The 18,599-nt window shown below is 30.4% G+C and overlaps 1 protein-coding gene across 1 annotated transcript in view; it reads left to right on the forward strand.

Moving 5' to 3' along the window:
* The window catches only part of LOC142328065 (metabotropic glutamate receptor 1-like), a 589,241-nt gene that overhangs the window by 238,215 nt on the left and 332,427 nt on the right, over positions 1-18,599 (forward strand). The window contains exon 5 of the mRNA XM_075371535.1: positions 14,339-14,670. Coding sequence (XP_075227650.1) covers positions 14,339-14,670 — 332 coding nt within the window. The remainder of the gene's footprint in view (positions 1-14,338; positions 14,671-18,599) is intronic.

Below are 18,599 nucleotides of genomic sequence, written 5' to 3' on the forward strand. Positions count from 1 at the left end.
CCAGTGGCCGTTGCGGGTGGCGTCCCACCTCTTCTGCCGCATCTCAAAATCTCCTGCCTAGCCTCGCTCGTATCCAGGCCTCACTACCTGTGACGTTTCTCCACAGCCACCAGGTTGAGGGGTGGAATTCCGGCCCGAACGAATGTCGCCTCATAGGACACTGTTCGATAATTGGAGATGACGCGGATGGCCAGAGTCTCCTTCTTATCCTCTCTAGCATGTCCCTCCATTTGGCTAGTGATGCCCCTTCACCCAAGCCGACACAGCATACAAGACCGCGGAATTAACCACAGAACCGATTAGCCTTCTTTTGGACTGGCGCGGAAAAGAAAAAAAGATAAATTTGTTGTTTTACTGTGTGTACCTTCTGGTAAAGCTGCCTTTTTAATAAATGGAGTAACATTACATACCGCTTTTGCTCAACCGGTATTACAGTTTGGTGGCCAAATGCCTGAACTATCTACTGATTTAGCAAACAATATTAGAGAAAAATCGTTTCATTTAAAATTAATAATTATAGATGAGATTTCAGGAGTAGGCAGTACACTTTTAATTTGTATAGATACTAGATTGCAACAAATACGAGAATAAATATGCTTTCACAGATATTTTAATGATAAGTGAAAAAAATATCACATTTTGCTAGCAATCGCATGAATTATTTAGAAACCAGCGTAGCGTTTTAATCACAACAAAAACTGGCCGAACTATTAGTATAAAAGACTCTAACCTTTTGTTAAATCCAATGAATGACACTGGAGTCAGTGTTGTAATTTTACTTTTTTTTATTATGTCAGTGAAATTGTATTTTCTTAATATTTCATTATTTTGATTAATTTTTAAAAGCTGTACATGCTTTTTTTGTAATAAAAGTTTTACATTATTTTAACATTTGTTGTTATTCTAATAAATAAATAGATTAAAGCAAGAATAACGCGCGCGCGCGTTCGTTATTCTTACGACCGTACTGTGCGGGATCCTGACGTAGAATATAACTAACACTAATTGTCCATCCGGACGAAATGAAAAATGCGACCAAACTGGGCGGGATTCTAACGTAGAATACTAGTACGGCCTCACCTACCGGTTAGCGCCAGCACCCACTAGACTGCAGCACCGGACGGCTCGACGTTGATCGGAACAAGCGGGGTTTCAATTTTGAAACATTTGAATTTTGCACTTTTTCTTTACTGCAGTAATAAGCCCTCATTGAGAACTTTTCAACGATGTATAATAAGTGGCACTTATTTTTATTAGTTCCAGAGTTATAGCCAAATAGAATTTTAATTAATGAAATATTTGCATATTACAAGGAGAAGGCACAAGTGCAGCAAAAAATGTGGAAGTGTAATTTAATAGGCGTACAAGGAAGTCATGCGGTATCCACATCAGATTTTTATTAACCAACATAAATTTAAATTGCCTTAAAACTTTTCTTAAAAATTACAAAAAATTATTCATATGTTTTTACTACTTTTAATCCTAACTTACATCCATGTAAAAGATACAAAATATTTTTGTTTTAATTTATCCTATTAATTGCTTATTAATAACAATTAATTTTTCTATTTATTATATTTTTTCTGGCAAGGTTTGCATTGTTTTTCATCAACGATTGTTATCCAGCTATCGGCTATTTTTTTAAAAGTAAACTTTATAATTTTTATTATTTTAGAAATAAATAAAATTCCTGATAAAGAAGTTTTTAATTATCTATTTGCGGGAATATCTTAATCGTTATTTTCCTTTTATTATAAAATGTATTATGTTCCATGTATTTTTTTTTATTTTATGTATTTTTTATTTTATAAAATTTAATCTGTAATCTGTAGTGTGTGCCTACACACTAATTTAGATATTACGATAAATCTAGTTAATCCAGTGTATTTTGGCCCGTCGGCAGGGGACCTGCCCGCCCTGAGGGTTATTCTACAGTCCTTGAGGAAGATCCAACATAAGTCACCAACCCTTGTTTTTCTACCGCCGGGGGGGCAAAATTGGACAGTGTGTTCAACTGCTGGCCTTATATGTGTTTGGAAGGACAGGGGACCATGTCAGGGTCCTGTCCTCTTCCCCGTAGAATGTTGGTGCCCAGGGAACTACGGCACCGGGGATTGCGAGGTCCACTCTGGCAATTAGTGAAAGCCGCAGGATTGTGGTGGAGGCGGCCGAGAAGACCTAAGCCGACCTGTTGCGAAGGATGAAGGAGACTGTATCGCAGATACAGTCTCCTTCATCCTTCTTCATCCTTAGGCCGGTGAGGTTTTGTCAATAAGGAAAGGAGTTAACGAGGAGCTTGTGTATCAGAATCAAATGGGTGCAGGAGATTGAAGAGTTGAAAAGCACCATGCATAATAAAGCGGTCGGCCTCCGTTGATTATAAATCACGGGGAGGTAAGAGGGCCGTTGTCCACTTACAGGACATCGAGCTCGAGACCTCCGACCAAGAGATACAGTCTGCAGTGGCAAAAGTAGTAGGAGAAGCAGAGGTCTTTAGGATCACGTCGGTGTACCCGGTGTATGACCAAACTTAAAACTCCACGGTTATCACTAGCCAACGAGCGGCGAAGAGGTTGGCTCACCCACAGGAACTCCCCACGGGAAGCCCATTATTGTTAAACACAGATTTATTTTAATTTATTTAATATTATTTTATTTAATGTAATGTCCAACGACGGACGAACGGATTCATTTTATAGCGTGGGTCCACTGCTGCGCCTGTATTAGGAAATTTGAGTACAGATGTTTCAGATATTGAGGAGTGTTGGAGAGGTATTGGGGTGTTCAGGTATTGGGGGAGTGGAACTCATAGCGTCGCAGTGCTCAGGTACGGATTGGACGGGTCTGTGTTTGACTTGTGGACGACCGGGGCATAGAAGGAAGCAATGTGAAGGAGCAGAAGTATGCGCGTTGTGTGGTGCGAAGTCCCACCGAACTTGGGGGTCTCCGACCACAAAATGAGGTTCCTGCAATTTAACTGGGAAAGATCGGGGGGGCTCGGGGATGAGGGACAGCCCTCTGCGGAGCTGCCGTTTGCTCGTGCTTGTACGAGTGGGCGATAGAGATGAGGCACGAGGACTCTCGAACCGCCGAACGAAAAAGACCGAGTCCCGGCGGGGATGCCCCACTTGGGGTGTCCCCGTTAGAGGCATTGGCTTAAAGACTGAGTCCCGGCTCCCGGACGGCATACTACACAGGGGGTTTGAGGCGGGCGCAATGTGAGATCCGACCGGCGGGCGGAGACGGGGAGGCCCGTTAGGGTACAGGACACTCCCCTGAGCTGTGTTATACTTAACTGCAGGATCCGGCTCGGGGGAGAAAGTGAAAAAAAAAAAAAAATCGGTGATTATGGATAATTACCGATGAATTTGATTAATCGCCTCCAGTATTGGAGAATAGGATATATGATTTGTATATTTAAAGTTAATTAGACTAGGTTAGCGAGTGAAGCAGGCGTAGGTTATTGAAACCCTTCATACACTTCATTTACACTCATACGTATCATCCTCATTCATCCTCTGAAGAATTATCTAAACGGTAGTTACCGGAGGCTAAACAGGAAAAAGAAAGAAGGTTATGTTTGGTTAGGTTATGATAATCTTTTTCTTTTTTCTGTTAGCCTCCGGTAACTACCGTTTAGATAATACTTCAGAGGATGAATGAGGATGATATGTATGAGTGTGTATATTACGTAAGTGTAGTCTTGTACATTCTCAGTTCGACCATTCTGAGATGTGTGGTTAATTGAAACCCAACCACCAAAGAACACCGATATCCACGATCTGGTTTTCAAGTCCATGTAAAAATAACAGGTTATGATAATCTAATGAAACATAACCTACGCTCGCTTCGCTCGCTAACATCAACTAATTAATAGTAATGTTTTGATTTTTTAAATAATAAATTCAGTAATTACTGCTTATAGTCAAGTTGTTATTTTAATATGTAAAATATGTTAATATGGAGAAATATGTAAAGTGTATATTTAATAAATTGCTATATAATTATTAAGTTTTCCAACACTGGGGGCGATTAATCAAATTCATCGGTAATTATCTATAATCACTGTATTAATTAAATTTACCGTAACATATTCATTTATTAAAGAATACCTTTATTTACACTTATTTTAATTTTTTTTATTGAAATTCATTTAATTTTTTAAATTAGTCTGAATTTACTTTAATATTCATTAACTTTTTGTCTTACTTTTTGACGCTATCTTAATTAAATATTTGATTACATTTTAAGTATTATCTAATATTTTTCTTTGTATTTTTGTTGCGTTGTACTGTGTTAATAACTTGTATTCAAATTATGTTAACACAGGAACCTACTGATAAGACATAACTTATTGGGGCCCAGTATCGAACGGTTTATGATAACAAATACGTAAATAAAAATAAATTATTTTTGTTTTTTTAAGAAACATTTGTATAGATTAGATAAATAAAAAAGTGTGTAAAATAGCGAAAAAATCAATTATGATGTTTTGGGCAAAGTAACCTTTGTGAATGGGATCAAATACTTCGTCTTGTTGCAGGCAATGTACAAAAACGTTTTCTAAAAAAATGCTAGTCCGTCCTGTTATTCCTAGCAGTCCGTAATCGAAGCTATGATAATGCTCTTCTATTTATTAATTGATTTTTACAGTACTTTACTTTCTTTAGAAGTTAATGTGGAAGTTATTAATTTTTTTTTTTAATATTACTTTTCCTATCGTTATTATGTTTAATTCAGTTATTGAACAAATTTCTCTCATTCTGCTTATCAAAATTAACATCAGTTTTTCATTTCTGAACATTACCTTTTTTTTATTGAGGTAGACATTATTAGAAAAATGATAAAAAAAAACTTTATTCCAGATACGTTTAATATTTAGTGTCATATCAGAAAAAATAATTATTAAGCAGTAATATATTTTTATTTTTTCTTATTTTAATTGTTTTACTTGGTGTAAACTCGAGTTATGTTAAAACTTATTAGAAAATTGCAATTTTCTTTTATTTTTCGTTAAATATTTTAAACACGATTTTTAGTAATGACAAAAGATTACCTAGTTATCCAAAGAAAAATTCAGAAATAAATTACCACCCTCCATATTTTTACTGTTAGAATATTAATAACTATTTCTTTTTCTTTTTTGTTAGTGTTACTATGCTGAAATTTTATTGGCATAGATGTAACGACTCAATAAATTTGAAATAATTTTAAAGATTCATAACAAGTGTAAACCGTCCTTGTATATAAATTCTTAAATCAAATTACTTTACTTAGATATATATCAGTGATGAACTTAACTAAGTCACGGGAGTATCGTTATGTCCATACGTAACCTGAAAAACAACTTATAACTGCTAAAGATGTAAAAGAATACATACTTTGAAAATTATATATGTTGTATTATATTTTTTTATAAAATATGATAATCGACTTAAATTATTCCGGTAGAAATTCTACTACAGAATAAAAAAAAAAAATTTGCGCAGTTCTTGCGAAAGACCAACTTTTAGTTATTTTATTTTGTTTCTAAAGTATCAATTCATTTTAATCTAAAATAAAAAAATAAAAAATTATCCACAAAAAATACGTCAAAAACGCATGAAAATAAAATTAATGATAAAAAAAAAATGAGTTCACTCACCAATATGACTCGCCGCGTAAGCGCGTATGAAAAATACACCATTACAGTCAACATAACCTTAACTCTTTTCGACCTTAAATTGAGAGTAACTCTAGAACGACTCAACCAATCGTCATCAAATTTTCACATGACAACTTCAGATACAGTACTACAGCATATTTAAATTCAAATTAAATTGATCTAGCAGTTTTGCAGGTTATTGTGTCAAAATTTTATACATGAATGGTATTACCATAATCCTTATACCTTAAAACGTATAGAAAATTCATTTTCATTCCCACTATGCGACACTAAGTTAAATCGTAATTTTCTTCTAAAAGTCGGTAAAAAAAAAAAGCTGTCGAAGTATTGTATGATAATACAATGCATTGCAATGTAAAGCAAGCATACAATATCTTTGCACAGCGTTTATTACAGTATATAATTTCTATATTACATTATTATTATTTTTATTATTATTATATAACATTATAATTATAATATAAAATAAAACATTAACCTACGTATACAAATTTTTAATTACAGGTTAGACTTAACAAATTTACTTACGTAATTCTTTTTCTTAATGAACACCCTCTTCAATAAAGGCTAAAATATGGAAAATAAATTTTTCAAAAAATTGGTTTGCATTTTATAGTTATATAGAATTAATATATAGTTTTATCATTTTCCATAAAATCTATGAATGAATGACGGATTTATTGACGGAGAAATTTGGTTTAAGTAAGTAAATGAAAATAAAATGTATCTTATGAAATTCAATTGAAAGGTGGATAATGAACAGTTAAATATTGAATTAGGAAATCACTGAATTTTGTTAAGTAGTAAAATTAAAAAGTATAAACAAAGTCAAAAAATCTGATGTGGGCACCACATGACTTACTTGTACATCTATAAATTACATATACACATTTTTTTTTTTTTTTAAATGAAAAGTACATAAAATTTTATTTCATTAATAACTTATGATATTTTTTAATTTTTTTTATTGTTATTGAATTATTATTTATTGTAATATTTTTTTACAATCAGAGGTTAATAATTAATAATAAATCAATGTATTTAAATTTAAAAAAAAGGAGATGAAATCGGATTTGAATCGATATGCCGTCTCCTTGTACGATCCAAATATTTTATTAATTAAAATTTTATTTGGCTATAACTCTGGAACCAATGAAAATAAGTACCTCTTATCTTACCTGTGAACCATATGAATACCATTGAAAAACTTTTAATGAGGTTTGATTACTGCAGTTAAGAATAAATCCATAATCCAAATTTTTGAATTTTGGACTTTTTCGAACACTTTTGGTCCAGTCGATTGCAATCGAAAGGGTAGATTCATAAATAGATGTTACAACAGTCCTAAATCCAAAACTTTCAACATCCTATGGCTAATCGTTTTTGGGTTATGCGAGATATATAGTACATACATACGTCACACCACACCAAAACTATGGATTCAGGGATGGTCAAAATGGATATTTCCGTTGAAATCTGAAATTTTTCGCGATCAAAATACTTCCTTTACTTCGTACAAGAAAGTAAAAAAAATAGTTAAGTACATAATTTTGTCTTAAAACTTTAAGAAAAATTATGTAAACAATCACTACAATAAAGATGAACCACTTTTACATATATCTGATTCTGTCAATCTTTTTATAATGTAGCATTTGACCCTGAAAGTTTAATACCTGAAAAATGTGTATAAATATACAATTGGTATAAATATGTATACATAGTATATCAGTTTATTACATTTTTATTTTTGTTAAGTTTATTATATAAAAAAGTAACTCTGTGCTGAAAATAAATTATTATTTATTGTTCAACTAATTGGTAATTTTATTTAAGTTGTTTCAAACATGATTAAATCTTATAAAAATTTATTCAAATAAACAATTTTAATAAAATTTATGTCCAGGTTAGGCTTAAAAAATTCACATATGTAAAATTTTATCTAATGCAACATTCTTATCAATAAAGAATAAAATATGGAAAATAAATTTTTCAAAAAATTTGTTTGGATTTTAGGTCTGTGGTCAATAATTAAAAAAAAAGAAAAAATTGTAAACATTTCTTATTTATGTTTTTGTTTTATTAAATCAAATTTTTACAAAAAGGAAAATAACAAGAAAAAATATTTCGTCACAAGTTTGATCGTGGATCGATTCTCATAAAGTGTTTTTTAATAAAAACTTGTTGCAAACTATGTGGACTTTTAAATTTTGCCTATAAAGTTTTTGATAAAAAACAAAGAAGAAAAGAAAGTTTAAAAAATAAGCTGCAACAAGTTACAAAACTTTCTTGACTCCATGCGAGAAAGATAAAATTAAAAATTTATTGTCAACATTGTCCTACATATAAAAAAGTTAACTTCAAAAGATTTCACTGTTTTTATATTGACAAAGTTCTGTGATATGAGAAATTACTGAAATTCGTTACCCTCTACACATTAAATTAAGATTTTAGTTTCCAAAAATACACCAATAATTATTAAAATAGCGAAAACTAGTTTTGATTAAAATTCATATAATTGAAATATTTGAGGTAGAGTATTTAGTTTTGAGGTATTTTCTGAAAACATTTTTTTTTTTAAGAAATACGACTTACAGTATATATAAAATAAACATTTGCGGGAATTTAAGAATTTTTATCGAGATACGATTCCTCACTAATAGGCGGATTTTTTTCGGTAATCAATGGTAGAATTTAATAACATTAAATAATATCCAAATCGTTCAATAAATTTCAAGTAATTTTGTTAACTAAGTTAGAATGTATGAAATGTAAATAGACTTCATATCCTTCCCAATGCTTTTGAAAAATCTTTAAAATGGGACTTAACCATCACATTTTAAATAACAAAAATATTTAAAATAGATAAACACACTTTGTATAAATAATTATAATTGAAAATACATTTAAATTAATAAAAACTACCGTTGATTGAAGTTTGTATAATTCAGATTTTTAAAGGAACGTGTGGTTTTCAAAAAAAAAAAGAAAAAAAAATTCCTGTAAATATCATCAGAAAAGTAATAAAAATAAGTTTTTGAGATATGACCTTCCCTTTTCATGTCTCTTTATCCCTCAACGATTTTTCACACAATTAATATTACGTACATTACTTTTACTATTGTTTCCCATAATTACTGGGTTTTTTTTTTATTGCGAGAATGCCATGCCTATAACTTTGAAGTTAAAGTTACCTAATCCCAGACTTGGATTACTTTACTTTGGTTTATTACTCGCAAACCGATTAATTAAAGAAGATTATAATTCAGATTTTTCAGACAAATAGAAAATATATCCTTTTCCTTTCTGATAATAAATACTGTAATAGGACCAATATAACGGATCAGGGGAACAAATTTCTTCCAGTTAAGAAGAAAAAAGAGAAAATAATAATGAAAAGAAGAATCCAGAAGAAACTAAAAGGGATCTTTTCTCAGATAACACGTCCGTCTAACAATCTGTTTTTTTGTAATACAGAAAACGGCACCTTTAAAAGCTGTTGTTCGACCAGAAGAGTTACCGGACCGTAATAAGAATTTATAGAAAAACGTAAGGGCCAGACGATGAAAATGATTAAGTTTCAACAATTAAAGGGATGAGGCGGGTACTGGTTCTGTAGGCCAGGGGATATAAACATTGCCAAGGACCAGCGGAAATTGAGTAGTTCTGTGAGGCCGTGTTCAGCGCAGTCGTGATAACAAACGATAACCGAGAAGTTTTGTAAGCCCAAGTTCGAAACGGCTGCGGTGACGACGATGTCAGTAAGCGTGTGGTAACGAGTGAGGAGTACGTCATGAGTATTCCAGCGGGGACAGTAGGTGAATGTAGGAAGTTGTTCGGCCAGTTGTTGGTAAACAGTGGTGAAAGTGATAGTATTTTACTCATTCATTAAGTGTAGGATAGTTCTATCGTAAACAGTTAAAGTAATAATTTTTTCAAAAAGTGAATTTTATGACTTTTAGACTGGTCTATTGTTATCGGTTGATAATGTAATATTAGTTTCTATTAACCCCATTTTAAAGTTTTTAGTAAACTGGATTGTATTCTGCTTTTTATAATCATTAAATAAATCTTTATTTTTATCTGAATTATTTTGCATGTTATATATACGTATTATTATTATTATTTATTTTGTTTATATGTCTCTAGAGCAATAAATTATATATATAAGAAATTATTAGTTTGTTTGTCTGTCAATATCCTGGACGAACCGCGACACGCAACATCGTAAATATAAAACTGTGTTCAGGTCTCCTTTATTTGTATGTATGTATGTATAATTATACAATAAATTTTTTTAATTGATGAATAAATTCGCCATAGAAGCTTGTACGTGGGAATATGGGAATGGAATTTTTAACGCATGAAAAATGCCGTGCTTGACCGAAATTCGAACCCAGGATCTCCGGATGAAAAGCCGAGACGCTACCTCTCCGCCACAAAGATTGGCTAGTATTAAATATTTTGTATTATGAAAAATGATTCATCTAAACAAAATAATACGTATTTAAAATGAGTAAGATAACAATAGAAAGATGTGCAATTAAAGGTGACTTAGAAAAAATAGTAGGTAAACCAGACAATCTATGTCATATCCTGAAAATCATATTCCTGGTGTTTCTTATTCTTCATGAATTTTCATCCTCTTTCTTCTATATCATTCGTTATCATCTACCTTCTTTTCGTTCTACTTGATTTTTATGCAAGTATTTTCTTTGCTACCTAACGTCAATATCTTTCAGGGTAAACAAGTTAGCATGTTTCAATTTTGTTATTTCTTTATTTTCATTAGATCTTCATATCTATATTTCCTATTTTTTCTCCGTTTGGAAATCCTTTTTTTTTGTTTTAGCTTCCAGGTCTACTGTTAGGTATTCGCTTCCGAGGATGAGATGAAATGACAATTTTGTAATGTGTGAAAATGCCATGCCGAATCGGGATTCGAACCCTGGACCTCCAGATTAAAGGCCAAGACGCTACCACTCGTGCTGGCCCTATTTGCTTATCATTGTATTTTAGAAACAATTTCACGATAATTTCTTAAATGCATTTTTAAATATTTAAAAAGAAAATTTAATTACCTAAGAGTAATAATATTTAATCGCATGTTATCAAACAGGCTGTGTATTTTATTTATTGTTTATTTATATCATCAAAATTTAAGCTAAGATTGTGTGAATAACGTATTTCTAATCTAAAATAACTTATAAATGACGTTACTACTCATAATATATTCAATATCTTGATAGTAATAATTGACTTATTTCTTTAAAAACGAAAATCTATCACGAATATTCATAAGACGTTTTTAAAAATATTTTCTAACATAAACGAAAGATATATATGACAAATTTTCCGATTATCATTTTTAATATTTTACCATGTATTTATATATTGAATAAATCGGTTTATATATATATATATATATATATATATATATATATATATATATATATATATATATAAATCGTATCTTATTAGCGGAACTGAACTGGAAGTGGAACTGCCTTCAATATTATTTCCCTTCATTTCTCCTTCTATACCGACACTACCCTATATTTTCGCAGTTAGTTTTCTTCTTCTTCTTCTTCGGTTTAAACGGCTGATTCTATTATGAGAATTTCATCTCCGATTCCGGTTCTTTTAGTTTACTTTTTGCCATTTCTATCCCTTGTATTTCATTTTCCGTGTTTTTTTGTTGAAATATTTAATTTTTTTTTAGAAAATGTTACTCCTTAAGATTTAATGTAAAAGGAATATAACATTGGTTAAAAGACTGTTATTGTACTTGCTTAAATCTTAATTTCCTGTGCCGTTTATTTTCATAATAATACAAAGAAAAGGAATCTCTATCCAATCTGGTGTACATAACTTATTTACAGAGTATATACAGTAATTTTTACCAGAAAATTTAAAAATACATTCAGATAAAATTTTAAAGTACATTCAGCTTCACTAATTAAGATAAATCCATGTTATATAATATATTTGTATAATTTAATATGAAATTAAACAAATGACTCTATTATTTGAAGTTGCCTAAATATCATGACAACACAATGAATTAAAAAAAAAAATCAAAGTAAATTTTTTTGTGATTTTGATTGAGATTTTAGCTACATCTTAAAATAAATACTTATGTGAAAATTTTTCTGTAGGATTAATTTATGTATAAAACATTAGTTATAACATAAATCTAATTTCAATATTCCTTCATAACATTAAAAATATTTTGTATCTCTAACTTTGCACTCACATTACTTACAACAGCAGCTGCATTGCAACAGGCATTATATGAGTGAGATGTATTTTCTGTCTCATTCATAAACTTTACACTATAAAAAATGGTGTAAAAATTGAATAAACAAAGTGAATGAGAAATATGGTTAAATTATGACTTACAGGTAAATGTTGTTGACATCAGTACTACAAGTATGGAAGAATATATTTCTCTATTAAACACGAAAAGAGATAAATTTACATATGTAAACTTACAATATGTAAACTTATTAAATTTAAAAAGGTTATATATTTAACAGAACATTTTCTACACGATTCTTTAATCCCCTGTCCCAAAATTATAACATTTTGACTTCCACATATAATACTTTGCAATATAGCTTGGGAAAAGAACCCAACAACTGAAAATATCTTATCTAATTTTGGTCCATCATTATCATCATCTGGTGAACAGCCTGGCGGCAGTTACATCATTGCTCTTACCATCTATTTCCTTTGTAGTTTCTAATCTTTACCAGATCTGTTAGCTTCATCTTCTTCTTCCACAATTTCTTTCTTTTTCTATTTGCCCTAAGAGTGCAATGGTCAAGATTCCATTCCTCTAACCACATATCCTAATTCATTTCTTTTGATTTTATTACTTCTTATGTAAATACTTTTTCTCTTTTAATCCTCCTTCATTACTTCCTCATTTCTCACTTTATTCGTTCATCTTACTTTCACCATCCTTTTCCATATCCACATCTTTCAGCTTTCAGCTTCATTCCAGTTCCTCTCCTTTTTTCTTATACCATTTGTGCTTCTCTTTCATATAAGACATTCCATAAATAGAATTTGGCAAAATTTTTCTTTAACTCTATGTCCAGACTTTTACCACATATTAAGTAATTTCCTCGCATAGTAATTTTCTCTTCTTAGTGAAGGCTTCCTTTGAAATACTTATCTTTCCTTTTATTTCCATTGCATGTACTTCAGTTTTGATCCTTAAAGAATTTTTGCAAGAATCTTATTAATATTACCTACTTTTTTACTTTCATTTTCCTGTTTAGCCTCTGGTAACTACCGTTCAGATAATTCTTCAGAGGATGATATGTAAATGAAGTGTAGTCTTGTACATTCTCAGTTCGACCATTCCTGAGATGTGTGTTTAATTGAAACCCAACCACCAAAGAACACCGGTATCCACGATCTAGTATTCAAATCCGTGTAAAAATAACTGACTTTACTAGGACTTGAACGCTGGAACTCTCGATTTCCAAATCAGCTGATTTGGGAAGACGCATTCACCACTAGACCAACCCGGTGGGTATTAATATTACCTAATTACAACCATTTGTAACTATCATATATTCTATGTATTTTAGTCAAATAGGTATTTTTTTGTACAACAATATTTTATAGTAACACATACGGAGGTATTGAGGAGAATTGGAGATAAGAAGAAGAAGAAGAATTTGATGAAGGTGATAAGAGAGAGAAATACACCATGTTTAAAGCGTATATTATACATCACTAAAGAATCATGTGGAAACTAAAAGAATGAACAAGAAGAGGAAAAATAATGATCAGATATATGGAAAAGAAAAAACTATAGTTAAATGTTTGAATATCTTTAGTACAAAAAACTTGATTTTTTGAGTTGCAACTTTCAAAGATAGGTATATAACAACTAAAAGAATTTGTATATTAAGATCTAACTTACAAAATATTACATGAGGGTAATATAAAAAATTTATGTAATGATTTTTCAGTATTGTAAATTTCCCTGAGTTTCAAATAAGAGAATAATCTTTATCAAAGGTATAACTTTCAACTAGAACTAATATAATTAATTAATAAATTTTGATCTTCATACAAGTTTTGAACAACTTTCACAACAAAAATAACAACTTTCTACAGCAGATTGAATAAAAATATAATTCAAAACAGCATGATATTGACTAAATGATTTATTATTCTATGCAATATAAGCGCAAAGAAAAAACACAAGTGTTGTATAACAAGTAATTTAATAAGCTAATTTTATCATATTCTCGTAATAACCTACAAAAGACACTGTTTCTCTAATTAAGATGTAGTAACAGTAATGAAGGGAACAAATGAAAAATGGCAACAGAAAATGTATATGCCCAGTAAGCATACAAATCCCATGGCTCAACAATTTTGGACCAGGTTATAATAGATTTGGTATAATACAGCTCCAATGAATTAGAATAATTGTTAGAGTTTTGGCTTGCAAATCAGCTAGTCTTGGGTTCAAGGGTATGACATTTTCTCACCAACCTTTTCATCGACATTAACTCTTTTTTGTTAAAATTCATTTGTAGTAAAGTTTGAGGTCATATGTCTAAATAAAATTAAAAAAAAAAAAATTATGTTATGTTAATCTTTGTAATATTATTGATGAAATTATTTAATTTGACATTTTTGTTTCAGTGATGGTTGGGCTGATAGAAGTGATGTTATCAAAGGTTACGAGGAACAAGCTAAAGGAAGTTTATCAGTACGAATACATTCACCTTATGTTTCATCATTTGATGATTATTATTTTTCTTTGGATCCATTTAATAACAGTAGAAATCCATGGTTTCAAGAATTTTGGCAAGATAAATTCAGCTGTATAATACCATCTGATGATACTAATATTAATAAAGATATAAATGGCATTATTAATATTGATAACAAAACTCTAACAACAAAGCATATCGATGAAATCACACACAATTTAAAAAACAGCTCATCAGAACCTCCACGCAGACTATGTACAGGTATTAAATTTTAAATTGAAAAAATTTTAGGTATAATATGATTAGCTACTGTATTAAGTAATCATATCATTTCTGAACTATTACAGAAATTATATTTTACCAATTAAAAAAAAAAAAAACTAATTGATGTTTAAACTTTTTAATGACTCTTTTATCCTTAAAAACTGCTTCAGTTTCCAGATCTATATTTATTTATTTTTTTTATAAATGAATGAGTTTACAGCAGCATTAAAAGAGATAAATAATTTTATATTTGTTTAATCTGTAACACAGGTAAATGCATACAAAGTTTAAAAAAAATTATCTTATTCTTTTTTAAATACTTTATTTTTAGCAGGGTTCTTACAGATTGATCTGCATCCCACATCTACATACTTTCCTGTCCATCTAGTTATCTTCCACCACCCTCTGAACTGACTTCTCTCCACAAACTTTTTGGATCTACCTCTCTTCCTTCTTACTTCAGAACAATAATGTAATACCCTTTTTTGGCCACCTCTATTATCTTTGATGACCAGAGAATAAGCTATTCAGTTTTTGAATTGTCACTCTTCCCTGCCCATTCAAAGCTCTGATACCAACCTTACACCCTCCATAATCAGTAATAAGTGTTCCCATACTTAATCCTAACAATTTTTTGATTGAAAATTGTGAATTATTTTAAAAAAACTTTCCAAAAAAAATTAATAACAAATCTTGTTACATGAGTTTGGATAATTGATGGAATGACTAGTTAACAACTTTAGTAACCAGTGTCTTACTGCAAAATAAAAGAAAATAACTCTAATTCTTGTAGCTACAATAAACCAGATGTACATGAAGAACATCAAAGAACCAAGTTTAAACTGATTACTTATTTAAAAAAAAAAAAAAAACATTTATTTTAAGCAAGGTTTCTACAAATTGTTCTGCATCCCGCATCTCAATCTCCATACTTTCCTGTCTGTCCAATCACCCTCCACCATCTCACTCTCCATCTACTTTTATGCACCCCTTCTTTCCAATTCTTTCTGGATCTGCCTTTCTTCCTTCTTGCTTCAGGACAATAATCTAATACTCTTTTTGGCTACCTCTCCTCACTTACCTGTAGAACATGTCCATACCAAACTAATTGTTTTTCTTTGATTCTTTTAATTATGGAAGAACAAAATTAAATGAAGAATTCTTTGTAGGAATAACATATAGAAAGTATAAAAACTACTTTCAAACTTGGGAAAAATTTACAAGCATATAAATACAATAAAATCAAATTATGCTGTTCAATTAGAGTAAATAAATGTGTACATATTTTATGAAACATAGAAAAACTGCCAATATTAGAAATCAATAGTAATAAATTTTAATCCTGTGTGTGTGTGTGTGTGTGTGTGTGTGTGTGTGTGTGTGTGTGTGTGTGTGTGTGTGTGTGTGTGTGTGTGTGTGTGTGTGTGCATGCGCATGTGTGTATGTGTTGTGTGTGCATGTGCATGTGCGTAAGTTAAGTATAACTGTAACAAATGTAGGCAACTTGATGTGAGTCGTACCATACTTCTAAAAATGACATAACCGTCCTCAAGAATAACAAAGATTACTCATGCCAGCCTTATTAGAGGGGAATAAAGAGGGTTTCAATCAGCTTTTTCATGAACCAAATATATTCATACGTTTACTTAACCCCCTTATGCTTTGAAAAGTAGAAAAATCAATGAAAATGTAATTAAGAAATTAGCAAAATTAATATATAATAATTGGCATATGAAATAAATTAGTTAGCAGAAATAAATTAAAGTTAAGTGAAAATATGTTATTTTAACAAATTAATTAAATATTAATGATAAGGTGCAATTTACTAATCTGTTTATAAATATTGTATACTGTAATTTTTTTTAAATATAGGATTAAATGTTTAGGATTTTAAGAAATGTAGAATTAAAATAGAAACAGAAGAGTTATTTATAATTTGTTAAAAAAAAATCAGGTTGCTATTGAGTAGGATAAGGAAAAGAATAAAAGAAGTAGTTATAGAATAGAAAATGTAGGAAGCTTGAGAATAAGAGTAGAAAATGAGAAAAAGCAAGCTGCTGTACAGAAAAGGAGTGAGATGGAATATACTTCAGTTTATTTTCAACACTTAAAAACAGTGTTAAAAAAGTTGAAATTTAGCCAATTACTATTTTATTTTTTAGAGTTTTCTTTTGAAAAGTAGATGTTAAATTCAATAAAATAATAACTTTTTAAAACCCCCTTTTTTCCTGAACTTTTTATAAATTAATTATAAAAAGAAATTAATTCATAGTTAAGAAATTAAAATTATAAGCTATTAATAATAACAGAGGTAAGTTATCTTAGAGTAAATATCCTAATAAATTATAAAAAAAGAAACACTGAATAAAATAATGATAAATAAATAATTTTTTAATTGGTAAGTGGATTTTGCCCTCTTTTGGGGTGCATAAACAACACAGTGAATTATTTTAAATTAAAATTACTTAATGCTCTTGTTAAAAAAAATAAACTAAAAAATATATACTGATATCTAAACTTAGTCCCATTAAAAATTGAAATAAAATCAGCAAAAATTTATATAAAAGGTATATTGAAACCATTGCACTATACACAAGACCATTCTTGCAATGAAAGAGCACTTTCCTTTTGGCCAAATGTGAACATTTGACCTGAACAGCAGTGATAGTTTTGCCATTTTCCGGGTAGTTTATGAGTACATTTTGGGGTTCATATGAGAATCGTAAGTAGTCATAGTCACGAATTTAACTGCGGATGGAATCGTTTTCACTTTCTTTGATGCGCTTTCATTACACCTTCCTACTGTTTGGTTACTAGCGTGTAATTGTAAATCCATGTTTCATCTACTCCTATAAAACATTGAAGTAACCCACCTGAATCACATTTATGTAAGTCTAAACTCTCTTAAGAAGTTTTCAGTCAAAAGTGTTTTTGGTCAACTATTAACATCCATCAACCAAAAAGCTTTTTAATAACCAAAACATCGTGTAAAAAGTAGTAGACACAGACTATCAAGATGTTTGCAACATCAGCATGCTTGCGTACCTTAAAGTTGGTGATCATTTAATAGAGTATTGTGGATTTTTGTGACAATTTCATCATAGCAGCTGTTCCCGTGTTTATCATCTTGAATGGATGGGTACAATTACGTTTATATATAGCAGCCCAGTTTCTTACTGTTGAAAATGAAGTGGAAGAATTCTGCATAGTGGAATCTAACTCTTTTTGTTTGTCCATCAGGGTTAAACCTTTTAAAACAAAATATTTTATTATAACTTGAACTTCAATTTATCCATTTTTCAGAAAATGTCAAAACTTTTTTTTTTTTACTCGATCGCCACAAACTAGCAACTAAATATATGCATTTGAGACTTTGCAGCACGCTTTCTAAAGGATCATACTTTACAAATCTCACAGTCATTTTGTTATACTGTGCCATCTCTTTGTCAGGTCAAAAGTTTTCCGAACAATCCTAGTATTAATCTATTTAATTTAAAAGAAGCAATAAAAGTACTTAAAGAAGAGTATCAGATAGAATAACAATACAGAGATAAAAAGTAAAACCGATGTTGAAATTCACTGATGAAATAACCATTTTGGCTAAAACTAATTAGAAGTAACAAATGAATTTCCCTGGTGAGTTGAAGCATTGTATACAATGCATTGTTTTATTGAAAAAGTAATACAATTATCTGTTGCTTTACAACATAATGTACATGCTTTACAGCAGAACAAACAACCTGCAGAGCAAAAGGCACCACTCAGTACCCATTGTACTGATACTAACAATCACTTAACTTTTCTGAGAGTAATTATATTCACTACACAGACAGCCCATGTTGTGAAAAGAAAAGGTTGTAATTTGTAGTGTTGAATATCTCCTACATTTCAGTGCTCTTGGCCTGCTGATCTACATTCAGTTTGCA

Source organism: Lycorma delicatula, chromosome 7, assembly GCF_047948215.1.
Source record: "Lycorma delicatula isolate Av1 chromosome 7, ASM4794821v1, whole genome shotgun sequence".
Classification (NCBI taxonomy): Eukaryota; Metazoa; Arthropoda; class Insecta; order Hemiptera; family Fulgoridae; genus Lycorma; species Lycorma delicatula.